This window comes from Hemiscyllium ocellatum, chromosome 30 (genome assembly GCF_020745735.1).
Source record: "Hemiscyllium ocellatum isolate sHemOce1 chromosome 30, sHemOce1.pat.X.cur, whole genome shotgun sequence".
Lineage (NCBI taxonomy): Eukaryota > Metazoa > Chordata > Chondrichthyes > Orectolobiformes > Hemiscylliidae > Hemiscyllium > Hemiscyllium ocellatum.
In genome coordinates this window covers 4,399,246-4,426,894 of record NC_083430.1, presented here as the reverse complement: position 1 = coordinate 4,426,894, position 27,649 = coordinate 4,399,246, and the positions used below count along the sequence as shown (strand labels likewise).

At 41.1% G+C, this 27,649-nt stretch overlaps 1 protein-coding gene across 2 annotated transcripts in view; it reads left to right on the top strand.

Annotated features, from left to right (window-relative positions):
• LOC132830139 (potassium voltage-gated channel subfamily KQT member 4-like) overlaps positions 1–27,649 on the top strand; it is a 633,387-nt gene that overhangs the window by 523,780 nt on the left and 81,958 nt on the right. For both annotated transcript variants that reach the window (XM_060847647.1, XM_060847648.1), the window contains exon 9: positions 9,805–9,957. In XM_060847647.1, coding sequence (XP_060703630.1) covers positions 9,805–9,957 — 153 coding nt within the window. The remainder of the gene's footprint in view (positions 1–9,804; positions 9,958–27,649) is intronic.

The window sequence follows — 27,649 nt, the reverse complement described above, 5'->3', positions numbered from 1 at the left end:
TTTCAGCCTTGGGCGACTGTGTGGAGTTTGCACATTCTCCCTGTGTCTGTGTGAGTTTCTACCATGTCTTCAGTTTCCTGTCACAGTTCAAAGGTATGGAGGCTAGTTGGATTGGCCATGATAAATGTGGGGGTTATAGGGAATTGGTTGGGTCTCTGTAGGATGCTCTTTGATGGACCGAAAGGCCTCTTTCTGCAGTAAAGAGATTCTATGAAGATCAGATTTTCAGCTTGCACTGCTCATCCTGGACAGAATCGTACTGAGGAAACTGAGATCTCACCTGTTGGCCACAGACTTGGAGAAAGAGTTTTTAGGAAGGCCCATACACCACTAACTACCAGTAATCTTTCCCCTGGAATCAAAACTATAGGCACAAATGGTTTAGGACACAAGAACTAGGAGCAGGTATATCTATTTCAGCCCCTTCAGCTTGTTTCACCATTTGATGCAATCATCATTAATCTCATCTTGGCCTCAACACCACTTTCCTGCCCACTCTCCATAATCCATCAACCTATTACTGATCAAAATCTATCTATCTCCTCAAAATTACTCAATGTCTCAGCATCTTTTACTGAAATAATTTTTATCATCAATAGTCAAAGGTGAGGTGACGGAAAACTGGAGGTTGGCAAACGTGGTGCCACTGTTTAAAAAAGGTGGTAAGGACAAGACAGGGAACTATAGACTGGTGAGCCTGACATCATTGGTGGGAAAGTTATTGGAGAGAATCCTGAGGGACAGGATGTCTATGTATTTGGAAAGGCAAAGATTGATTAGGGATAGTCAACGCGGCTTTGTGCGTGGGAAATCATGTCTGACAAACTTGATTAAGTTTTTTGAGGAAGTAACAAAGAGGATTGATGAGGGCAGAGTGGTAGATGTGATCTATATGGACTTAATTAAGGCATTCGACAAGGTTCCCCATGGGAGACTGGTGAATAAGGTTAGATCTCATGGAATACATGGAGAACTAGCTATTTAGATACAGAACTGGCTCAAAGGTAGAAGACAGAGGGTGTGGTGGAGGGTTGTTTTTCAGACTGGAGACCTGTGACCAGTGGAATGCCACAAAGGTCCACTACTTTTTGTCATTTATATAAATAATTTGGATGTGAGCATAAGAAGTATAGTTAGTAAGTTTGCAGATGACACCAAAATTGGAAGTGTCAGAGACAGTGAAGAAGGTAACCTCAGCTTACAACAGGATCTTGATCTGATGGGGCCAATGGGCTGAGGAGTGGTAGATGGAGTTTAATTCAGGTAAATGCGAGGTGCTGCATTTTGGGAGAGTAAATCTTAGCATGACTTATACACTTAATGGTAAGGTCCTAGGGAGTGTTGCTGAACAAAGAAACCTTGGAGTGCAGTTTCATAGCTGTTGTGGTTCTGTTAGCCAAGCTGGGAATTTGTGTTGCAGACGTTTCGTCCCCTGTCTAGGTAACATCCTCAGTGCTTGGGAGCCTCCTGTGAAGCGCTTCTGTGATGTTTCCTCTGGCATTTATAGTGGTTTGAATCTGCCGCTTCTGGTTGTCAATTCCAGCTGTCTGTTGCAGTGGTTGGTATATTGGGTCCAGGTCGATGAGCTTATTGATTTAATCTGTGGATGAGTGCCATGCCTCGAGGAATTCCCTGGCTGTTCTCGTGGGGCGGCACGGTGGCACAGTGGTTAGCACTGCTGCCTCACAGCGCCAGGGACCTGGGTTCAATTCCCGCCTCAGGCGACTGACTGTGTGGAGTTTGCACGTTCTCCCCGTGTCTGCGTGGGTTTCCTCCGGGTGCTCCGGTTTCCTCCCACAGTCCAAAGATGTGCGGGTCAGGTGAATTGGCCATGCTAAATTGCCCATAGTGTTAGGTTAGGGGTATGGGTGGGTTGCGCTTCGGTGGGTCGGTGTGGACTTGTTGGGCCGAAGGGCCTGTTTCCACACTGTAAATAATCTAATCTAATCTATAATAGTAGTGTTGTCCCAGTCGAATTCATGTTGCTTGTCATCTGCGTGTGTGGCTACTAAGGATAGCTGGTCGTGTTGTTTCGTGGCTAGTTGGTGTTCATGGATGCGGATCGTTAGCTGTCTTCCTGTTTGTCCTTCGTAGTGTTTTGTGCAATCCTTGCATGGGATTTTGTACACTACATTGGTTTTGCTCATGCTGGGTATTGGTTCCTTCGTTCTGGTGAGTTGTGTCTGAGAGTGGCTATTGGTTTGTGTGCTGTTATGAGTCCTAGTGGTCGCAGTAGTCTGGCTGTCAGTTCAGAAATGCTCTTGATGTATGGTAGTGTGGCTAGTCCTTTGGGTTGCGGCATGTTCTCGTTCCGTTGTCTTTCTCTTAGGCATCTGTTGATGAAATTGCGCGGGTATCCATTTTTGGTGAATACATTGTATAGGTGTTCTTCTTCCTCTTTTTGCAACTCTGCTGTACTGCAGTGTATTGTGGCCCTTTTGAATAGTGTCTTGATGCAACTTCTTTTGTGTGTGTTGGGGTGGTTGCTTTCGTAGTTCAGGACTTGGTCTGTGTGTGTGGCTTTCCTGTATACCTTTGTGGTGAATTCTCCATTCGGTGTTCCCTGTACCATCTCGTCTAGGAATGGGAATTGGTTGTCCTTTTCTTCCTCCCTAGTGAATCAGATTCCTGTGAGAACAGACAACAGGACATTGAACCTATCGACAAAGACGGCAGACTCAAACTGCTGGACCTGTGCCTCACAACACACTTCACATTCAACAACCAAATATATGAACAAATCACGGCACACCCATGGGCTCACCCAACTCTGGACTCATAGCAGAAGCAGTAATGCAAAGATTAGAACAAACAATCTTACCGCAAATTCAACCCAAACTCTGTGTCAGATATACGGATGACACCTTTGTAATTATTAAAACACAGAAATAGAGAACACACACCGGATCATCAACGCCACACTCACAGGAATCCGATTCACTAGAGAGGAAGAAAAGGACAACCAACTCCCATTCCTAGACGTGATGGTACAGTGAACACCGAATGAAGAATTCACCACAAAAGTATACAGGAAAGCCACACACACAGACTAAGTCCTGAACTACGAAAGCAACCACCCCAACACACACAAAAGAAGTTGCATCAAGACACTATTCAAAAGGGCCACAACATACTGCAGCACACCAGAACTGCAAAAAGAGGAAGAAGAACACCTATACAATGTATTCACCAGAAACGGATACCCGCGCAATTTCATCAACAGATGCCTAAGGGAAAAACAACGGAACGAGGACATGCCGCAACCCTAAGGACTAGCCACACTACCATATATCAAGAGCATTTCTGAACTGACAGCCAGACTACTGCGACCACTAGGACACATAACAGCACACAAACCAACAGCCACTCTCAGACAACAACTCACCAGAACGAAGGAACCAATACCCAGCATGATCAAAATCAATGTAGTGTTCAAAATCCCATGCAAGGACTGCACAAAACACGACATAGGACAAACAGGAAGACAGCTAACGATCCACATCCATGAACACCAACTAGCCACGAAACAACACGACCAGCTATCCTTAGTAGCCACACATGCAGATAACAAGCAACATGAATTCGACTGGGACAACACTACTATTATAGGACAAGCCAAACAGAGAACAGCCAGGGAATTCCTCGAGGCATGGCACTCATCCACAGATTAAATCAATAAGCTCATCGACCTGGACCCAATATACCAACCACTGCAACGGACAGCTGGAACTGACAACCCGAAGCAGCAGATTCAAACCACTGTAAATGCCAGAGGAAACATCACAGAAGCGCTTCACAGGAGGCTCCCAAGCACTGAGGATGTCACCTAGACAAGAGACGAAACGTCTGCAACACAAATTCCCAGCACGGCGAGCAGAACCACAACAATGAGCACCCGAGCTACAAATCTTCTCACAAACTTTGAGTTTCATAGCTCCTTGAAAGTAGAATCGCAGCTAGAAAGAATAGTGAAGAAGGCATTTGGTATGCTTTCCTTTATTGGTCAGAGTATTAAGTACAGGAGTTGGGAGGTCATGTTGCAGTTGTACAGGACATTGGTTAGGGGGCCACTTTTGGAATATTGCATGCAATTCCGGCCTCCTTCCTGTTGGAAAGATGTAGTGAAATTTGAAAGAGTTCAGAAAAGATTTACAAGGATATTGCCAGTTTTGGAGGATTTAAGCTATAGGAATAGACTGAACAGGCTGGGGATGTTTTCCCTGGAGCGTCAGAGGTTGAGGGGTGACCTTATCAAGGTTTACAAAATCATGAGGGGCATGGATAGGATAAATAGGCAAAGTCTTTTCCCTGGTGTGGGGGAGTCCAGAACTAGAAGGCATAGGTTTAGGGTGAGAGGGCAAAGCTATAAAAGAGACCTGAAGGGGCAACTTTTTCATGCACAGGGTGGTATGTTTATGGAATGAACAGCTAGAGGAAGTGGTTCTCAGCTAGTACGATTGCAACATTTTAAAGGCATCTGGATGGGTATCTGACCAGGAAGGGTTTGGAGAGATTAGATTAGATTACTTTTAGATTACTTACAGTGTGGAAACAGGCCCTTCGGCCCAACAAGTCCACACCGACCCGCCGAAGCACAACCCACCCATACCCCTACATTTACCCCTTACCTAACACTATGGGCAATTTAGCATGGCCAATTCACCTGACCCGCACATCTTTTGGGTTGTGGGAGGAAACCGGAGCACCCGGAGGAAACCCACGCAGACACGGGAAGAACGTGCAAACTCCACACAGTCAGTCGCCTGAGGCGGGAATTGAACCCGGGTCTCTGGCACTGTGAAGCAGCAGTGCTAACCACTGTGCCACCAGATATGGGCCAGCTGCTGGCAGGTGGGACTAGATTGGATTGGGATATCTGGTCGGCATGGACAGATGGACCGAAGGGTCTGTTTCCGTGCTGTACATCTCTATGACTCTATCTACCATTTTCTGGGATAGCGAATTCCACAGGTTCACAATCTCTTATAAGAAGTAAATTCTCCTTATCTCTGTCTTAAATCTGCTCCCCTCATCCTATAACAATGACAACAACAGTGTCTCATGTGAGGGAACATCTTCTCTATGTCTACTTTGTCAATTCCTGCAGCACCTTATAAACCTCACTTAGATCTCTCATTATTCTTAATGCTCTTCTAATTCTTCTAAATTGCTCAATCTCTCTTTAATAAACAAACTGCTCATCTCTGAAATCAATCTATGAACCTCCTCTGAACTCCTGCAGTGCAACTGCATCTTTCCACAAGGGATGAAAATTGTACTCATTACTCTGGGGTTTGGCCAATCAGAACTTAGCAGTGCCACAGTGGAGGCCAAGGCCATGCAGGAGAAACAGCTACCAGACTCTTAGAATCGTGAAGTGACCCAGGCCAAGGTGAGTAATGTAGGGAGAAGGTAGTTTCATGGGGAATGATGCAAAAGTTTTCTCTGAACTCTCAAACTATTATAAAACACATGAATTTGAGAATTTGGACCTAACAGAATAGGGTTATATCAGGATGCCCAGGCTTTTCACTTTTAAGATTGCACAAAAAATTAATTAATGTTACCATTAACTGATCTTGGTACCCAAATTTGGGTTTTATCCATTAATAAAATAGAAATAATAATGATTTACAAATTTTCAACTGCACAAAAGTCAAATCAGTCAATCCAGCAAATAAGAAATGTCAGTGCAAAAATAATTGAATTTCAGAGTCTTTGGCTCAGGGGCTATGCATGGTCTCGAGCCACTATATTGTCACTAGAGCAAAGTGCTTTGTTGACTTGCATATGAACGTAACACTTAGCAATAGGAAACAATAGTGGTTTTTGCAATTTATTTTCAAATTTTAGAACAACAAAATAAAGTTTTTATATACTTCTGAGTGGTCATGTGGTTTAAATGGAAAATATTTACTAATTCTGCATTATAATTCTGCTACAGAGCCTGGTCTGCAAGTTGACATTGTACCCCAGTGTTCACCTTATGAGACTGTTCTGGGTGCTTTGCTGCACTATAACATCTGCGTATCTCCATCCCAGTAATTACGTGGTGTTACTGTCTCCTTCATGTTCTCCTGTATCATGTGCTCAGTGTGACTAAACTTTTTTCTACTTTCAGTCCCAGTCTTTGCTGCATGAGAAGTTCCTTCCTGAATTGTTCAGCTGAAAGTTCAACTATTCCTGCTCTATACTCCTTCTAATTCTCACCCTATTCCCCAAATTCCTTTACTTTCCCCCTCAGTTTTCATTTTTCTTTGGAGCCACATGCTTCAGAATCAGCCAGCAGTAGTTTGTCTGTCGTCATTATAGCTGTCACTTATAGTAATCAAGCTGAATTGCACAGCAGCACCATTTGATGATCAATTCACTCTGTATTTCCCAGGGAGCGGGAACATATCTGTGTTTTATGGATCATTCATCGTTGTTCCTGGAATACATAAATTGATTAAACCTTGGCCAAAAGGAATCATATTTTCCAACAATGAGTTAGATTAATAATGGTAAAGAAAATTCAGTCCATCTAAAATGCATATGAACGCCTACATTATACAAGCATTTTTGACTTGATGCAGGTGAATCTGCATAAATGTGCCCCACCAAGATGTTTCAGTTTCAAATTGGTTGAAGGAGCTTGTCTATTTATTTGCTTTGCAATATTTTATTGCTAGCTCAAAAAGAAAATATATCTCTATTCTCTGCATTAAATATCTTATCCCATAAAATAATAGACGACAAATTAACTTGCTGATGGTGTTTAGCACCATTTTTTACAATGTGTTGCAGTGAATACTTCCAGATTGCAAAGTAAGGGCTGAAAAAAAATCTCATGTTGATCACATAATGCAAGTTAGCTATAATAGTTATTCCTGATGAAGGGCTTATGCCCAAAACGTCGAATTTCCTGTTCCTTGGATGCTGCCTGACCTGCTGCACTTTAACCAGCAACACATTTTCAGCTATAATAGTTAGTTTGGATGATGGAGAAGTTTGAGGGGTGCATCGTGAAATCTAAAATAATTCCATCTAAAACTTAATTCTGTTTTCCTGAGCACCCTGACCTTATCAATTTCAAATCTCATTTCTCCTCTCTTCCCATCTTTCTCTCTATACAAGTCTCTCTCTCTCTCTCTCTCTCTTTCACTCACGCACTGTCTACTTCTGTTGTACTTCACCTTGTGGCTATCCTCATTTTGCCGCATGATTAGAAAATAATTTAGAATCTATTGGTTCTTTTCCTCATTTTCCAAAGCTACTCTGGGAAAACAGAGAAATTATACCATAGGTCAAATTAAATCACTTCACAAAGGTCAAATAGTATTTGTCTCCTACCTGGCAGCTGTACTTCACCAAATGCTTTGCAAAGCACCAGACAAGTACTACTCACTCTGAATGCTTTCACTGATATGCTCACATAAACTTCAGAACCTGAGAAGCTAAAAATTCAGTTTACGTTTTGTTTCCTTTTTACGGATTAAAGTGACAGTATCTTCTTTGTGGATTCAGCAAACTTTGGGTGAGAATTGTTTTAGAATTAGCAGAAAAATTGTTGAACTCAATCAATCTCATTCAGTCTGTCACAGTGCTTCTGACCCATAAATTTTCATTTATTGGTAGGAGAAATGCCTCTAGCTTTCAAAGGTGCTGTGCAGTGCGTTTCCTTTCAGCTTCAATGCTTATAAACTAGCCCCCCCACCACCGCCCCACAACAAGGCTACTACTTTCCAGATGTCACAGGTCTGTTGCTGAAGCTAGTCATGACTAGGCTTATGTGACCAAATCCTCTGTGGGAGGATTTATCTAGTAGCACCAGTAATTAACTCAAGATGACTAGAACTTCTCCATTCAACAAAAGGCAGGTCTGCTCTCTGATGCAGTGAGAGCCCCTGTAATTTGAACCATTGTGTGACCAAGATGTGAAAGTAAAAGAGAGATAAAGGGTTTTTTGCAGCAGTCTTGCCTGGTTCCCTTTGTCCAAATCTTTTTCTAAACTTTCCAATTTTTTTTTATTGTAGTGTCCATTAGCAACTCATTCACCAGCAGAAATTGTTGGATTGTAGTGTACCTGTTGAGATATTTTTCTGCTTCAGTGATGCTCCCAATTGCCAGTATGCCCAGGGACTCTCCTCACATTGCTGAACAGCTGGAACTATTCAGTTGTTCCTGTTTACAACACAGGAATATTTGCTCAGGAGCTGAACTTGTGAATAGAGTTTTTGTTTAAGTTTGAATGTCTACTTCTAACTTAGTGTTTCAGTGGATGCCAGTGGTTGCAGTATTGAGTGTGTCTTGGAAGACTGCAGGTTCTGTTTCTGGTTATTTGTTGGGATTGCATAGTGAAGACTATAACTGACCAAAAAGGTCCAACACTAGGAAAGAGGAGAATCAACCAGTATACTCACTCTTGGTGGTCTACTGAATTATCTTTGCTTGAAACTGAGTATGAGGAGAAAAGCCTCAGTTATGAAGCCTTGATTGGTTTTTTTCGCATGAGAACTGTCCACTAGCAACCAATAGCAAAAGTTAACAAATTCGAAAGAGGAGGAAAGGAACCCAGGAAAAGAATGATGAGTTCAAATACTCATTTCTGCAGATGAAATCTGCTCCCACCACAATTGTGAAAGAGATCTAACATTTGATGTATGCCTTTGTTGTGATCCTTCACAATAACAACAGTTAACACAGGTAACTTGTGTTACAGTTGCAGCTTTAACATAGTAATGCATTCCAAGGAGCAAGATTTAATATTGAACCACATATAATATTGAGGCAGGTGGATATAAAACAAAGAGGTTAGTTTTAAGGAGCAATTTTTAGGAGGCATAGAGGCTTAGGTAGGACATACAAAAGCTTTGTGTCACACCAGCCGAAAGTATGGCCTCCATTGTTGGAGCAAATAAAATAGGAGATCTAAATTGGAGTAGTACAGACATTTGGAGTTTTTGGGTTGGTTGATTTACAGAGATGAGGGGTGAAGCCATGAATGGATTAGCAAACAAGGATGAGAACTTTAAATGTGAAGTGTTATGTAGCTGGGAGTCAGTGTAGGTTAGTTGAAGTACATGTGATAGGGGAATGGTACTTTGTGTGATTTAGGACATAGGCAGGAGATTTTTGAATCAGGTTTGTGGAGGTTTGAATGTGGGAGGCCACGTAGAATAGTCAAATCGAGAGGTAATAAAGGTATGGATGAAGGTTTCAGCAACAGAAGTTGAATTGGCTTGCATTAGCTAATGGCATGGTGCTGAAATTAGGCAGTCTTAGTGATGACACTTACTGTGTTTTGATGGATACCTGGATCAAATATGAAATTGAAGTTATAAACAGACTAGGTTCATCCTCAGACTTTTATGAGGGAGATAGATGGAGTCAGTGGCAACGGTACAGAGTTTGTGCTAGAAATTAAGTCAATGCCTTTGATTTTCCAGTATTTAATTAGAGATTTTTTTCTGCTCATGACAAACTGCCAGACAGATAAATGTCTAACCTCTCCTGTAATAAAAAATATTGCCCATCAGGCCTTTTTTCTCCTAAAATAGATGAAAAAATTGCCTCCAGAGCTGGGAGCACTTCCTACTCAGTTAAAGCTAAGTGTTGTTCCAACATAAATGGCCGAGTTCCCACTCTGTCTTGTGGTCCTAGTTAGGGCCCTCTGGTAATGCCAGGAAATCCTGAACAGCTTTTCTCTGGGCACCAAAATCTAAACCATGCAAATAAATAAAAGATACTGTCTCTTTAAGAGAATCCAAAATGTTTAGCATCAAAAAGGAATGATCATTTTCATTTGTTAAAACCAAACTCTAGAGAACTGGCAATTATGCTTGAATCACTGAGCCGTTGGCGCAATGGTGGACTTAGAAATTCAGACTGCAAAAAATTACAAGAAGAATCCCCACGGATACATGCATTTCATTCAAGTCAAAGACTAATTGTCCCCCCCTGTAATTTGGGGGAGAGGTAGGTGACAAATATATTTACCCTAAGCCAAATTTGCCATTTGTTTCCATTTGTGTGTATGTGTATGCTTCCCTCTAGCTATGGTCATATGTTTTCATTGTTCAGGTATAACTTAAAAGTCAACTTATGGGATGAGAAGCTGTATTATCTCTTCTATTTAGTAAGTCTTAAGGTAAAGTTTTGCAATGCCTTGATAATGCCAGTATGCTACCTAAACCAATGAATTCTAATCTTTAAGAGAATACCGGAAGACGAACACCAGATAGATGACAGCTTCCTCAAGGAAAATGTTAGCTAACTGTGTTTGAGGACTGAGAATAATTCGCCCGTTTCTCTTCCCAGTTGGGAAATGTTGACCAATGAGTTATCACCAGGGAAGAAAACATTCAAATGTCAAAGATTACTTCAGGACCCTGCTGTAAATACATTTTTTGACTGTCTTTGATGATAGCCTAGTTATATGTGAAGTACATTTAGATTACTGTTCATAGACATTTAATCCTTCCATGGGTGATGAGGGTTAAGTCCAACAGCCAAATGCTGTAGCAAAGACTGCTGTTTTCATATGTGTCCCCAAGGACACTGTGTGGAATTAAACCAGCAGATTGCGGAGTCCTTTGGGATATAGACATATACTGACCATTTAATATGTTATCCCTGCAAAAATGCTGAGAATCATTTCTTCTTTCACATGACTAGCAAGTGGTGCTTGGTGTAGGGGGCCATGTTACTGAAGTTTGGAAATATTGGAAGAGGCAACAGTCACTCATCCCAGAAGTTGTGCACTTGTTTTTTTTTATCATCTCACACTATTAATCCTTATTTTTCTTTCCATTCTTCCATTCATTAACATTAGTGGGAAAAAAACATCGAAGAACAGGTTTGTACATATCAGGACAGAATGTAGTGCAATGTTTTCAAATTTTCAGCCCCAATGAAAAATATATTTACTGTGTTAAGTTAAATTGTGTTTATTTTTGAAAAATCAATGTTTGTACAAGATGGACTGATTATAGCTTGCTGTTAACACTCTGGACTGTTTCCTTGTACTCTTTATTTGCATTTCTGCATTCAAAATTGTACAATTGTGAGCTTGTTGTTTCATCTGTTCAGAACTTTGCACATTTTACTCTATCCTGCTCAAGAGAGAACCAAGTTAATTTTATTTTAAACTTAACTAAAATTAAAACTGTTTGAGAAATTAGGGCAGTTATTATCAGGCCTTTTTCTATGGACACCAGTTCCAATCCATTTGATCTGATGGAATTAAGGTCTCTCTGTTGCAACGTTTGGTTACACTGTGCCCATAATTTAAGCACTATGAGGGAGCAGCTTTCTGTCATCTCTTGGAAGTAGAACTGTAGCCTCAGAACAGGATGCAGTTTGCATTGTCAATAGCTGGGAAGGTAACAGTGGCATTGAATGTTTTGGATTGGGGATACTTCCAGGCTGGAGCAGATAAACAAAATCTCCCAAGTTTGCCATCCACTGCTGCCTGAGGTAGGTCACTGGTAGTGTCCATGAAAGGATGACTAAGAATAACGTATTTCACCTTGCCTGAGACAAGCTGGCAGAGTTAGCATGCTGCTTGACTATGATTGCAGTCTTCCCCATGATGCAGGGTGCCATTAGCCACATGCACATCACTTTGTGGAATATATGTATAGATTCAAAGATGTGCCACAAGCAAAAGGAATTTATCTTCTTCGATGTCCAGGTAATATAAAATGTAACAGGTTATAGTCCAACAAGCTTATTTGGAAGTACAAGCTTTCAGAGTGCTGCTCCTTCGTCAGGTAGCTTGTTATTCCAAATAAACCTGTTGGACTATAACCTGGTTTTGTGTGAATTTTAACTCTGTCCACCCCAGTCAACACTGGCACCTCAACATCACAGGTAATATATGATGATAGCTAGGAATTACAATGGTCACTGTCTTATATCCTGAAAGTACTCATGTTGCTTTTGTTTTGCAACAGCCACAATACCTCAACATTTGAGTCACTACAAGAAATCAAAGGAAGTTTATTGATGGACAAGGCCAGCTGGCTAATCTCTTCACTCAGGACTGCAGTGCACAGTAGAGGGAGACAAAATGACTGGAACTATACACCACTTAGTCTCATATCTGTCATTGAGAAAATGGTAGAATCCATTATAAAGGAGGTATTCGTAAGATATTTGCAAAAGTCATAATAAATCAGAATCAATGCAGCTTTATGCAAGGGAAATAATGCTTGACACATTTGTTAGTGTTATTCGAGCAAGTAGCATGTAGGGTGGATAACCAGGGAACCAGGAGATGTAGTGCATGTGAATTTCCAGAAAGCAATCAATAAGATGCTGATAAGATCTGGTGGCATTGTGGATGATATATTAGCATAGTTAGCGGATTGGCTAACAAACAGGAAACTGGGAGTCAGGATAAGTACCTCATTTTCAGAGGAACAAGCTGTTAACTTTTGGAGTGCCAACAGGATCTGTGCTGAGGCTGCAACTTTTGCAATTTAGATTGTAATATTTGCTCCTGACACAAGGATATGAAAGAAAGTAATTTGTAAGAGGCTTCAATAAATCAGATACAAAAGAATATAGATCCAATGAGTAGGAAAAACATGATGGAGTATAATGTGGAAAGTGAGAGGATGTCCACTTTGGCACGACGAATAAACATTATTTAAACAGAGAGATTACAGAATGATGCAATACCGTGGGATCTGGGTGTCATTGTACATAAGCACAAAAGGTTAACGTGTAGCTGCAATAAGTAACCAGGAGAGTAAATTGAATGTTGGTCTTTTCTACAAATGGAAGGGGTAGAAAAAGGGCAGTCTTACTATAACTAAGCAAGGTAAAGAATTTTTCTTTATTCTTTTATATAATTTGAATGCTTTTGTTTCCCATTCCTCATTACATTTGTACTGACATTTCACAAGACAGTTAAGAGTCAGCCACATTGCTGTGAATCTGGAATCACATATAGGCTAAACCAGACAAGGATAGCAGATTTTCTTCCTTAAAGGGAGGAAGATTGTCATTGGGGAAAAAAAACAATCTATGGTAGTTGTCATGATGGCCATTGTAACTAGTTCATTTGGTTGATTCCTGAAATGAAGAGCAGCTTTCTAAGGAAAGGTTGAGCAGCTTAGGTTAAAAGAATGAAAGGATATCTTAATGAAGCATGTAGATTCTGAGGAGACTTGACAAGATTTGTGGTCAGTGAATGCTTTTCTCGGGGGAGAATCTGGAACCAGGGAGCATAATTTCATAATATAGACTAAAGTATGAAGAAAGAAATGAGGAAGAATTTCTTCTTTCAGAAGGTCATTAGTCAGTGAATTCTCTTTCCCAGAGAGCAGAGGAGTCTGGATCATTTACAGCTGAATCAGACAAACTTTGAATGACAATGGTTATGGGATGGGACTATAAGAAACTGGCATTAAGGGCTCAATCCAATGAGCCATAACCCTTTTAAATGATGAAGCAGACTTGAAGGGCTGAATTACCCACTTCTCTTTGTTATAAATCTTTGTTTGATGGAAGAGTGCAGTTAAAGCTTTACTGTGCCTAATCCCAGCATTATCTGATTGAAGGTGAAAGTTCAGACACTGTTAAGTAAGATTGTATTAACCTTCTCTCTGGACTTGCCTTTGATGTCCATGATTGGACACAGTAGAGCCGTGATTTTCAAACTGGGCTACACACACTCTGGGGTTCATTGAGACCTTGCAGAGCTTCAGTGAAACAATATGACACATGAGTCAGGAGATGGAAATGGAGTATGATGATCACATATACAGCGGAGTTTGAGCTGAGTGTCCCACTGAGAAAAGGAGCAAATAAGGATTTACAGACTTTGCATTGAGAATTAGATATATCCATCTCCTTGATATCTCTAAGTAAATGCTTATTTTCTTAAAAGCATAGATGACATTTTAATGCAATGTTTACTATGAATATTGTGTAGTTTAGTAATTTAGCTGGAAGTTCCATGATTATGAATCAATTTTTGAGATGATCTTTCAATTATAAAACTTTAAAAACCATTAATGTCAGATATATTCTATAGCCTGGATATGCTGTACCTGCCCTGATAGTGTTTGATGGGGACAGTGAAGGGAGATTTACTCTGTAGCTAACCCTATACTGCACCTGCCCAGGGAGCATTTAATGTAATCAGTATGGAGGAAGACATGCTCTGTTTGTAGTCTGTACTTGAGGGAGGCAGCTCAATACATCCACATTTGCTACTTGGTCTCCCTGCAATATTCCAATTTGTAATTATATGCACTTAGCATTAGAGTCTGCCATTGAATTCGGCCTGACTTTATGGGCTGTACTACCTTGGTCCTCTTTATGTAGACGTGGCAGGAGTTTGTGGTCTGTTATTATTACAAATTTACATCTGTAAAGGTATTGGTGGAACATCCTGACTCCAAATATGGCCGCCACGCCAGCCTTCTCTATCTGGGTTTATTTACACTCTGCATAAGCCGAAGTCCTCAATACATACACTACTGGGCATTCATCTCTATTGAGCCACCTGTGAGCTAATGCTACCCCAATGCCAAACGGGGAAGCATTGCATGTCAATAGCAGATCTCACTTGGGATTATTGTATGCTAACATTTTAGAGGACGATTGCTGTTTCTTCACTTCCCTAAAATCTATGTCTTATCTATGTAAAGACACTTTGTAAAGAGTTGATGCAAATGTGCCAGGATGGACACCAGGCGATGTATGAATTTTCCATAATATTTCACCAACCCAAGGAAAGACCTAAGCTCTAATGTAGAAGTGGGTGCCAGGGCACTTTTGATCATCCTTACTTTATCTTTCAATGGGTGTAACCCAATTATGGTGACTCTGTAGCCCATGTAGGTCACTTGGGATGCCTGGAACACATTTTTCACTTCTAAAATATACGGCTACCTGGGAGAAACATCTAAGCACAATGCCCAAATTCTCTAAGTGTTCATTATTGGTCTTTCCTGTTATTGAAAGTCATCTCGATAAATGGTGACTCGAGGTAGACCTTGTAAAATGTTCTCTAATGTCCACTGAAAAATTGCTCAGGCTGACAGTACCCCAAATGGTAGTCTCATACATTTGTACAAACCCTGTGGATATTAATTGGAGCATACTTCTGGGAATCCTCATCTTCACAAATTTCCACAAAGGCGAACTGACCCATCCGGCTTCACAATTGATATGACCAATGCTGCCCATTCCACAAACTGCTTTGATAATTCTTTCATTTTCCAGCCTTCTGATTTCTGCCTCTACTTTTGCCTGTCAGGCAAATGGCTCCTGGGCAGGTCTTGCAAAATTGTGGACTTGCTTCCTGGTCAGCATGCAAGGTGGCCTTAGCTCCTTTGATAGTCCCTAGACATTCCTGACAAACGTGCATATATTTAATTTGAACTTCACTGAGGCAGCCATTTTCTAATCAAAAAAGTTTTAACCAGTCTAGATGAACCTCAAGAAATTTAGCCCCATCAAGCTTTGGCCCGAGCCTTTTTATGACAATCAGTGGTAACTGAACCAGCTGCTTCTCATGAAAAACCAAAACCAAAGTTGTACTCTTAATTTGTAAATGTTCCCAGGTATAGGTTCTCTTGTGCAAACTTAAAAGTTGGAGTTCAGAACAAATTTTGTTAAAGACTAGTTCTATGATCATTGAAATGGCTGCATCACTATCGACCTCAATTAGGACTGGGTGACTATTTAAGCAGATGTTTATTTCAGTTGGCTTTGATTTAGATGTTGCTAAGCAATTTAACTGTTCCAAACCAGATGTAGGTGTACTTTCCAGGGTATGCACTCTCCTGGATTCTGGAGTTCTTTTACTCAATGTAGGTCTAATGGGTCTCTTTTGCTGTCTCAAACCCACATACCAACATGCCAACCCAGATCCTCCACTGTCCCCATTGCTCTCTCAGGAAAGAGAGACCTCATGTCCTCTAATGCAATGCCTGCAAATCGCATTTCATGGAGTGAAATATTGCTACAAGACCAAATGAAATTCCTTGCCATATCTTACCAAGGTCGCTCATGGAGTGTGACATGTCTAATTTCTGTTGTGATTTGGAGATGCCAATGCTGGACTGGGATGTACAAAGTTAAAAATCACACAACACCAGGTTATAGTCGACAACAGTTTAATTGGAAGCACACTAGCATTCAGAGCGTCGCTCCTTCATCAATTGATAGTGGAGGGCTCAATCCTAACATAAAATTTATAGCAAAAATTTACAGTGTGATGTAACTGAAATTATACATTGAAAGATTGATCGTCTGTTAAGTATTTCATCTGTTTGAATCCCATGATAGTTTCACTTCTTTCATGTGTAGTTCACAAAACCTTTTTTTTTAAAAAGTTGCATTCTCAGGTTAGCTGTTAACAATGGGTGATAGCTAGACAATATGTTGAAGGTGTTAGCCCCCTGTGTTGTCTGTCTATGCCATGATGTTTAGATTGATGCTAATCTAAAAAGTGAGATAACGGAGTTTTACATGAATGCATGTAGTTATTGAGCAAAGTACAATGTAATCCTGCAAGTACAAATTCACCCCACAAAATATATGTGTCTTTCTCAAGGAAGGCATCCTTGCAAGAGGATTCGCAGTAGGTTAAAATCTTCGCGGAAAAAGTGAGGTCTGCAGATGCTGGAGATCAGAGCTGAAAATGTGTTGCTGGAAAAGCGCAGCAGGTCAGGCAGCATCCAAGGAACGGAAATTCGACGTTTCGGGCACAAGCCCTTCATCAGGAATGAGGAGAGTGTGTCCAGCAGGCTAAGATAAAAGGTAGGGAGGAGGGACTTGGGGGAGGGGCAATGGAGATGTGATAGGTGGAAGGAGGTCAAGGTGAGGGTGATAGGCCGGAGTGGGGTGGGGGCGGAGAGGTCAGGAAGAAGATTGCAGGTTAGGAGGGCGGTGCTGAGTTCGAGGGATTTGACTGAGACAAGGTGGGGGGAGGGGAAATGAGGAAACTGGAGAAATCTGAGTTCATCCCTTGTGGTTGGAGGGTTCCCAGGCGGAAGATGAGGCGCTCTTCCTCCAACCGTTGTGTTGTTATGTTCTGGCGATGGAGGAGTCCAAAGACCTGCATGTCCTTGGTGGAGTGGGAGGGGGAGTTAAAGTGTTGAGTTACGGGGTGGTTGGGTTGGTTGGTCCGGGTGTCCCAGAGTGCAGTGTCTTAAGTCTGTGAGGGGGTGCATGTATGAGTGTGGGAGTGTGTGTGACTGTAAAGGTGTGTGTGGATGTCTGTGTGCGCGTCTGTGTATATGTATGAGACACCCACACACACCCTTACAGACACACACTCCCACATGCACCCCCTCACAGACTTAAGACACTCTGCACTCACTACACACACACATACACTTTCTCACACTCACAACCCTCAACCCAGACAGACACACACACATAGGCAGACAAAGACCCACATGCACGCATATATTTTGTGGGGTGAATTTTTACTTGCAGGGTTACATTGTACTTTGCTCAAAAACTGCACGAATTCATGTAAAACTCCGTTATCTCACTTTTTAGATTAGAATAAATCTAAACATCATGGCATAGACAGAGAACACAGGGGGCTAACACCTTCAACATATTGTTTAGCTATCACCCATTGTTAACAGCTAACCTGAGAATGCAACTTTTAAAAAAAGATTTTGTGATTTACACATGAAAGAAGTGAAACTATCACTATTCTAACAGGTGAAAGACTTAACAGACAATCAGTCTTTCAGTGTATAATTTCAGTTACATCACACTGTAAATTTTTGCCATTAATTTTGTGTGTTAGGATTGAGACTTCCACTATCACCTGATAAAGGAGCGACGCTCCGGAAGCTAGTGTGCATCTAATTAAACCTGTTGGACTAAAACCTGGTGTTGTGTGATTTTTAATTTCTGTTGGACAGGGTAGTGCGAATATAAAATGCCCTCTTCCCCCAGGATCAGCAGTGAAGGTCCTGACACCACAACATGCCAGCCTAGTCTGACGTTGCCACCTTGTTCAGTGCAGTCTCAGCTATCTGGAGGAATGCGCAACATTGCAGGAAGAAGGTCAATGTCTTTCTCAACTCCGCCAGTATAAATGCCACCATCTGTTACTTTACACACCTCCCACCAAGGCTCATTCTCTACCATTCTTGCTAATGCATGAAGATCTCCCACACTCACCCTTACCTGCCCCAAGGAGCAAAGCAGACCACAGCAGGACAGAAATAGTCAATTTGGGTGATATGCAACCTGGTACTTGGCTCCTCACCCTTTAACAGCAGAGGATCCTGATTTAGACTGCCCATGCAGACCCTGGACCAGTACATGAGGCTACCCTTGACTTACTATTGCCAGGATCCCCTGAACAAAGGCAATCCCCTTGATTGGACTGAGGGCTGCTGGCAACTGTGGCTAACACTCTAACTTTGAGTCTGCGCTAAATGGCATGGCAAGACAGGAATATGAACCTGTTGTCTCTGGCTGAGACGCAATTTGAGAAAAACAAGGCAAGGCAAACCAAACCAAGACGGGGGTGATGCCAATATCCAGGTAAGCTCAGTGTGAATGAACGTTCTGACAGCAAGCAAAGAGATATAGCCTGGTCATGTCCATGAGCTGATGCAAATGTCTTTACTGCAGAATTACACTGATGCACCAGTGCAGTATAAGGTGCAAAAGCATCCTCTAATCTGATTGGAAGGTGCCCTTCTGGGTTCTGCACATTTTGGATGCCAAAGGCACAGGTGTGGGGTGCGTGTTGCCATTGCTCATATAGTCCAACATGTGTCATCTCTGAACTTACTGCTCAAACCTCCCAATTTCATGTCCAGATCATTAATGTAACAGCAAAGGATTCAGCAGTATGGTATGCCACTGAAGACAGGCTTCCAGTCACAAAAAGAGCCATTGGTCCTCACCTTTTGCTTTCGACCATTGAGCCAATTTTGGATCCAATTTGCCAGATTGCTTTGGATTCCATGGGTTCTTACCTCCTTGACCAATCTCCCAAGTGGTGTTTCATGAACAGCCTTATTACAGTCCATGAAATACATTACTACCCTCAAACACACATGGACACGTCCTCAAAAAATTCAAAACTGTCAATAATGATTTTCTGTCATTGTGATTATCCTTGATTAATCATTGCTTATTCAAAGAGCAAAGAAAATTACAGCACAGGAACAGGCCCTTTGGTCCTCCAAGCCTGCACCGATTCAGATCCTTTATCTAAACCTGTTGCCTGTTTTCCTGTATCCTCTGCTCCCTGCCCATTCATGTATTTGTCTAGATACATCTTAAATGAAGCTATCACGACGGCCTCTACTACCTCCACTGGTAACGCGTTCCAGGCACCCACCACCCTCTGTGTAAAGAACTTTTCATGCATATCTCCCTTAAACTTCTTCCCTTTCACCTTAAACTCATGACACCTAGTAATTGAGTCCCCCACTCTTGCAAAAAGCTTCTTGCTATCCACCCTGTCTATACCTCTCATGATTTTGTAGAGCTCCCCCCTCAACCTTCATCTTTTTAATGAAAATAGTCCTAATTTACTCAACATTTCTACATAGCTATGCCCCTCAAGATTTGTAAACCTCAGAAATGTCACCGCTCAGCCTCCGACGTTCCAGGAAAAACAGCCCCAGTCTGTTCAGCATCTCTCTATAGCTCAAATCCTCCAACCATGGCAACATTCTTGTAAATCTTCTCTGAACCCTTTTAAGTTTCACAACATCTTTCCGATAGGAAGGAGACCAGAATTGCATGCAATATTCCAAAAATGGCCTAACCAATGTCCTGTACAGCTGCAACATGACCTCCCAACTCCTGTACTCAATACTCTGATCAATAAAGGAAAGCATACCAAATGCCTTCTTCACTATCCCATCTACCACTTTCAAGGAGCTATAAATCTGCACTCCAAGGTCTCTTTGTTCAGCAACACTCCCTCTGACCTAACAATTCAGTGTGTAAGTCCTGCTATGATTTGCTTTCCCAAAATGCAGCATCTTGCATTCATTTAAATTTAACTCCATCTGCCACTCCTCAGTCCATTGGCCCAACTGATTAAGATCCCGTTGTAATCTAAAGTAACCTTCTTCGCTGTTCATTATACCTCCAATTTTGGTGTCATCTGCAAACTTACTAACTATACCTCTTATGCTCACATCCAAATCATTATATAAATGATGAAAAGTAGAGGACCCAGCACTGATCTTCATAGCTAGCGCCCTCCATACCATGCAACATCCTGGTGAATCTCTTCTGCACCCTCTCCAAAGTATTCACATCTTTTTGGTAATGTGACAAGCAGAACTGTATGCAGTCTTTCAACTGTGGCCAAACCAAAGTCTTATACAATTGTTACATGACATGCCCACTCTTGTAGTCTATACCCCATCCAATGAGGGAAAGCATGCCTTATGTCTTCTTGACCACTCTACTGACCTGAGTTGCCACCTTCAGGATACAATGGACCTGAACACCCAGATCTCTGTGTACATCAATTTTCCCAGAGCTTTTCCATTTACCATATAGTTTGCTGTTGAATTGGATCTTCCAACACCTCAATTTGCCCGGATTGAACTCTATCTGCTCAACTCTCCATTCTGCCTATGTTCTGCTGCATTCCCTGACAGTCCTCTTCACTATCTGCTACTCCACCAATTTAGGTGTCATCTCCAAACTTGCTAATCAGACCACCTATACCCTCCTTCAAATCATTTATGTACATCACAAACAACAGTGGTCCCAGCACGAATCCCTGTGGAACACCACTGGTCATAGCTTTTCATTTTGAGAAACTCCCTTCCATTACTACTCTCTGTGTCCTGTTGCTCAGCCAGTTCTCCAGCCATCTAGCTAGTACACCCTGGACCCCATGCAACTTCCTCCATCAGCCTGCCATGGGGAACCTTATCAAATGCCTTACTAAAGTCCATGTATATGACATTTACAGCCCTTTCCTCATCAATCAACTTTGTTACTTCCTCAAAGAATTATATAGCTTTATATACCTTTATAACCCTCACACACGCTCATGCATGTTAAAGACAGACAGTATGACATAGTCATTATGAATAGAAAACACGTAGACAGGGATCAAAATTCTGAAGATTCAAACTCCGCTTCCGAAGGTGGGTTCAATGATATCTCGTAGTTTCAGCACTGATGACAGACTGTAAAGCAATTGTTGTTCTTCACTAGATAATTGATGTGATGGATTTGGATTTTTTTTTGATTAATTCTTTTTTCTTTTAAGCTTTCTTGGTTTGTTTTGCGTTTTCAGTCAGACGTGGAGAAGGAGAGAGGTGTTTTAATTTTGCCAGTCCTGGCTGTCTCTGGCTGTTCTGCACTTAGAAATTTCTAACTGTATAACTACTCATTCGACCAATCCAAGGGTTGTGGTCCAGCAGTTTTTCATTAACTCAAAATCTCCTGGCCATTCCTTCCTGACATCATAGCACCGTACTGCTTCTAGTGGGTCTGGTCTTATGATAGAACAGGGTGTCCCAGAAATGGTTGTGTCTGGCACATTGTTACATATGATTTTGAAAGTATGAATGTATCAGGCAGTTGCTCAATGAGTTGTGGGACAGCTTTTCAATTTTAGCAGAAATCCCCAAATGTGGACAAGGACAACATTACAAGGTCATCAAGGCTGGGTTTGCTTTTGTTGTTCCTGATGACTCAATCAACGAGGGGTGGTTTGTTAGATTTTGTCTTTATTTGTCTATAGCTGTTTGATACAACTGAGTACCTACTAGACCATTTCAGGAGGAGGTTAAGAGTTAGCTGTAGATCAGAATTCACATTCATGCCAGGACTGGTAAGGATGACAGACATCCTTCCCAAACAGATATTAGTGAAAGAGTTGGGATTTTATAATAATCCTGTGGTTTCAAGATCATTATTACTAAAGATTTGCTTTTTATTCCAACCTTTGAATTAATTAATTGCATTTAAACCGTTATGAGATTTGAGCTCATGTCACTGCAGTATTAGGTCATACATCTGGATTACTCCAATGGTCCAATAACATCAACACAATGGCACCTATATTCTCCTGTATTTTAAGAAAATGACATGGGACAGGAGTAGGCTATATGGTTCCTCAAGTCTGCTCTGCCATTCAGTTAGGAATTCTCTGGCCTTGGCTTCAATTCCACTCTCATGTTTAAAGATAACTATGAACTGAATTGGGAAAGCTTGTGCCACCTCCAAACAAAATAAGGAGCATCCTTCAGAGGTGGAGGTTAATACATCTGGGGTTCTAAGAGACCACAGGAAAACACTTAAAAACTTTACCAAATGAATTTATCTATTAATTAATAAGTTATTTTAAATAAGAATTTGCTGTAAATAGCCAAATATAGACTTCTGAACATGGAGTAAGAAAGTTGATTAAAGGCTGTTTAACTTTTCACAATCACTGACTGTCAAAGAGGAGTATTTCAGGATCTGTCTGTTTACAGTCAACATTTACAGTAAATAAATTGATCAGTTGAGCATATCAATATGATGCATTAGCCATTACAAGCAGCAGAGGAGAAAACCTTTTACAGATCTTACAGGATGAGGTGTCATATGGCATATTAATAGCATTAAAGTGTCAAAAAACAAGCCAGCCCTTTAAATATTTGATGAACTGCATCTTATTCCTTTTAGCCCTCTGCATTGAAATAATCTGGAATTCTGAATTAATTACTTAATTAAAGGTAACAAGTACAAAATGTAACCTTTAGCTTGTAAATAGCCATCATGGGTATATCCACAATAAGAAGACCATGGTATCCCTCCTCTCTAACCAGACACATGCTTTTCTGTATGAAAGAACAATTCACAATGAAGGTGCTTAATTTATTTCACTTCTGCTTTTGGGCTGCAGTCAGATTCTGGTAACACTGCATGTGCTTTACTTTTTTAATCCTTTAATATGTACAATAACATTCTACTTTTATCTCCTTCTTGACTCCTAGTCATCTCTTTAATAGTAAAAAGAATTTCTTCCGGATTCAAACCACACGGAAACAGAGGTATCAAGCTCCTGGATGGGTCGCGTGATCCTTTGGAATGCCAACTAACTGAATCTGCATGAACCCTCCCCCCCCTCAGTCCTAGAATTCCTTGCTTCAGCAGACATTGGAGACTAGCCTGTTCTCCATTAGGTAGACTTTTAGATGCTTGATGTTAGATTATGTTTATGCCTGTTCTTGCATGGATTCTTGGAGTTAATCTTTTGATTATCAAGATATTACCTTATTAACACTTCTGAAATTGTAAACTAAGTTGTTATGAACTTGGAATTCCAGCATTCCATGGCATTTTCTGCTGTTGGTGTGAGTATGTTGTTTTGTGCGATGCTCAGAGATTCTCAGCCTACGCCCAGTGGTCATCTCGAAATAGTGGAAGATGTAAAGCCTAATTTTGTATAGTGGTTATCCTCTATTCCAGAGTCTTAACAAGAAGAGATTGATTTCATGTGGATGTTTTTAAAAAGAGGAAAGTACATAATTGAAGATTTCTTCAATTTCCTTCTGTGCTGAAATTCATGATCCAAGTATTATTGTCTGAATGCCAAGAACTCCTAGTACCTCACCGAAAGGACCATTCTCCATGTGTGGGTCTGAACAATGAGTTTTAACATCTTATTCAAAATGGAGGCATTACAGTCAAACTTCATCCAGTTCTTGTTTGGTATTCATTTGAGTTGCATGTTCCAGCAGAGAACATTTAAGCCCATTACAAAATCTCACAACTGCACCATTGAAGGTCAGGACATTTAGGATTAATGAGGGATTTTAGCAGGAGCTGCAAGTGGAGATCCCTGAATTGAAATTTTTTACCTCTCAATTACTTGATTTCCTGCCTTTGCAAATGTCACTCCTTTCTTGTGGCAGCCCTGAGAGTACATTCTATTGATTGACAACGGGAAGAGAACGAAGAGTTGAGAAACTATTAAATACCACAGAATGAAGTTGGGCCCATTGCATTCAACCAGTTCTTTGTTTTGTAACCAATGTGTTTCTGTCCACCAAAGCAAAACGGGGAACCAATCTTGTAGTTTCAGGGTTAAATTCAGACAAGAGTTTCATATGAAATTTACAATGCAGTTTAATATGGGCATTTACCTTTGGATAGTAGCAGTGATAGTGGAGAATGGACCTCTGGTTGGAGGAGAGGAAAAGCCATCTATAAAAAACTTATTTGTTGAATTGGTTGGGGGAAGAGGAGTTGAATGGCTAAGCTGGTATGGGCTGACTGGCCTTCTGAAGTAAGTACATCCTGTGAATTCTACATATAAAACCAGCAAATTGCATTAATATAGCAGCTTTAACAATGTTTAAAAAGTCCCAATTTGCTTCAAAAGAGCAAATCAAATAAAAAAATTGAAGACCAAGCCCACCTGAGAGATTAAGACAAATGACCAAAGCTTGATCAAAGAGATTTTAAGGAACATCTTAAAGAAAGAAAGAGAGATAGAGAGCTAGTGAGATTGAGGAGTGGAATTCCAGAAGTTAAGGTTTTGGCAGCTGAATGCACAGGCACCAGTGGCAGAAAGATTAAACTAGAGGTTACTAGAGGCCAGAATTACAGAAAAACAGGTATCGTAGAAGGTTTTAAAGTTGGAGAAAGTTAATAAGATAGGGAGGTGACAAAGCCAAAGAGGGACGTAAGAATAATGGCAGCCTATATGTGTGAAAGAGCAGAGGAGTGAAGGGTGAACAAGACTTGATTTGAACTTGATGTAACATGGCAGAGTTAATCAATATAATGGAGGTGGTGGTCTCGATTGAAATGTGATCAACTTGGGATAATGTACAAGTCAACAACATTGCAAACAATCTGTCTCAGCCGCTGACAGTTGTCAAGGAGAGGATGTCAATGGAAAGGGAGCAGAGTTTGTAACAGGAGTTTGTACAGGTCTTCAATCTTTCCAAGATTTTGTTGGGGAAAGTTTCTGCTGATCTAGTATATGAATTCAGACATTAGTCTGAAAATTTAAATATGATCGAAGGATCAGGACAGCATCCAAAAGCACATTAAGTTCTATATGTCAGTTGATAAAAGCTTATCACCATGTTCTTTGTCATCTCCTCCACATTGTGTTACCACACTGCTTTTCCAACATCCAATCCTGGACATATGAATATATACATCAAGAGCAAGTGGAAGCCATTTTATCCCTATTCTTTCCCTTATTATTCTCTTTATATACTTATGGAATATCTTAAGATTCTCCATAGTCCTCACTGCCAACATTTTTTCATGTCTCCTCATTGCTTTCTTGAGCTCCTCCTGCATTTTATATATTTTCTCATGCCTGTGTTGTTTTGCTCCCTTTCTACTTGTTATATGTCTCTCCTTTCCTTTTAATCCAGTCCCATCCAGGGTTCTCTGAGCTTGTTGCTGCCCAAATTTCATTGTCAGGTTATTAATTAATCCTGTCCCATTGTCAATACCAGGTCTTATATAACCTGCTCTCTGGTTGTCATACAGTCATTGAGATGTCCAGCATGGAAATAGACCCTGCAATCCAACTCGTCCATGCTGACCAGATATCCCAACCCAATCTTGCACCTGGCCCATATCCCTCCAAATCCTTCCTTTCATATACCCATCCAGATGGAGAAAGTGAGGACTGCAGATGCTGGAATACCAGAGTTGAAAAATGTGGTGCTGGAAAAACACAGCAGGCCAGGCAGCATCCAAAGAGCAGGAGAGGGGCTTATGCACGAAACGTCGATTCTCTTGCTCCTCGGATGCTGCCTGGCCTGCTGTGTTTTTCCAGCACCACATTTTTCAACTCCACTACTTCCTCTGGCAGTTCATTCCATACATGTACCACTCTCTGTGTGAAAACGCTGCCCCTTAGGTCTCTTTTATGTCACCCTAAACTTATGTCATCTAGTTCTGGACTCCACCACTTCAGGGAAAAGACTTTGTCTATTTATCCTATCCATGCCCCTCATGATTTTGTAAACCTCAACAACGTCACCCCTCAGCCTCCGACGTTCCAGGAAAAATAGCCCCAGTCTGTTCAGCATCTCTCTATAGCTCAAATCCTCCAACCCTGGCAACATTCTTGTAAATCTTTTCTGAACCCTTTTAAGTTTCACAACATCTTTCCGATAGGAAGGAGACCAGAATTGCATGCAATATTCCAAAAATGGCCTAACCAATGTCCTGTACAGCCGCAAACATCTGCAAACTTACTAACTATACCTCTTATGCTCACATCCAAATCATTATATAAATGATGAAAAGTAGAGGACCCAGCACCGATCCTTGTGACATTCCACTGGTCACAAGACTCCAGTCTGAAAAACAACTCTCTACCACCCTCTGTCTTCTACCTTTGACCCAGTTCTGTATTCAAATGGCTAGTTATCCATGTATTCCATGAGATCTAACCTTGCTAACTAGTCTTCCACGGGGAACCTTGTCGAACATCTTACTGAAGGCCATATAAATCACATCTACCACTCTGTCCTCATCAATCCTCTTTGTTGCTTCTTCAAAGAACTCAATCAAGTCTGTGAGACATAATTTCCCACACACAAAGCCATGTTGACTATCCCTAATCAGTCCTTGCCTTTCCAAATACATGTACATTCTGTCCTTCAGGATTCCCTCCAACTGCTTGACTACCACCGATGTCAGGTTCAGTGGTCTATAGTTCCGTGGCTTGTCATTACCACCTTTCTTAAATAGTGGCACAATGTTAGCCAACTTGCAGTCTTCCAGCACTTTACCTGTGACTATCAATGATACAAATATCTCAGCAAGGATCCCAGCAATCACCTCCCTAGCTTCCCACAGAGTTTTAGGGTACACCTGATCATGTCCTGGGGATTTATCCACTTTTATACATTTCAAGACATCCGACACTTCCTACTCTGTAATATGGACATTGTTCAAGATGTCACCATCTATTTCCTTACATTCTATCTTCCATGTCCTTTTCAACAGTAAATACTGATGCAAAATATTCGTTTAGTATCTCCCCCATCTCCCGTGACTCCACATAAAGGCCACCTTACTGATCTTTGAGGGTCCCTATTCTCTCCCTGTTACCCTTTTGTCCTTAATGTATTTGCAAAGCACCCTTTAGATTCTCCTTAATTGTATTTGCCAAAGCTATCTCATGTCCCCTTTTTGCCCTCCTGATTTCCCTCTTATACTCCAACTGTCTTTATACTCTTCTAAGGATTCACTCAATCTATCCTGTCTATACTGGCATATGCTTCCTTGATTCTCTTAACCAAACCCTCAATTTCTCTCATCATCCAGCATTCCCTACACCTACAGGCCTTTTCTTTCACCCTAATAGGAATATACTGTCTCTGAACTCATGTTATCTCATTCCTGTAGGCTTCCCATTTTCCAGTCATCCCTTTACCTGCAAACATCTGCCCCAATCGGCTTTTGAAAGTTCTCGTCTAATACTGTCAAAGTTAGCCTTCCTCCAATTTAGAACTTCAACTTTTAGGTCTATCCTTTTTCATCACTATTTTAAAACTAATAGAATTATGGTCACTGGCCCCAAAGTGCTCCCCCACTGACATCTCTGTCACCTGCCCTATTTTATTTCCCAAGAGTAGGTCAAATTTTGCACCTTCTCTGGTAGGTACATCCACATACTGAATCAAAAAATGTTCTTGTACACACTTAACAA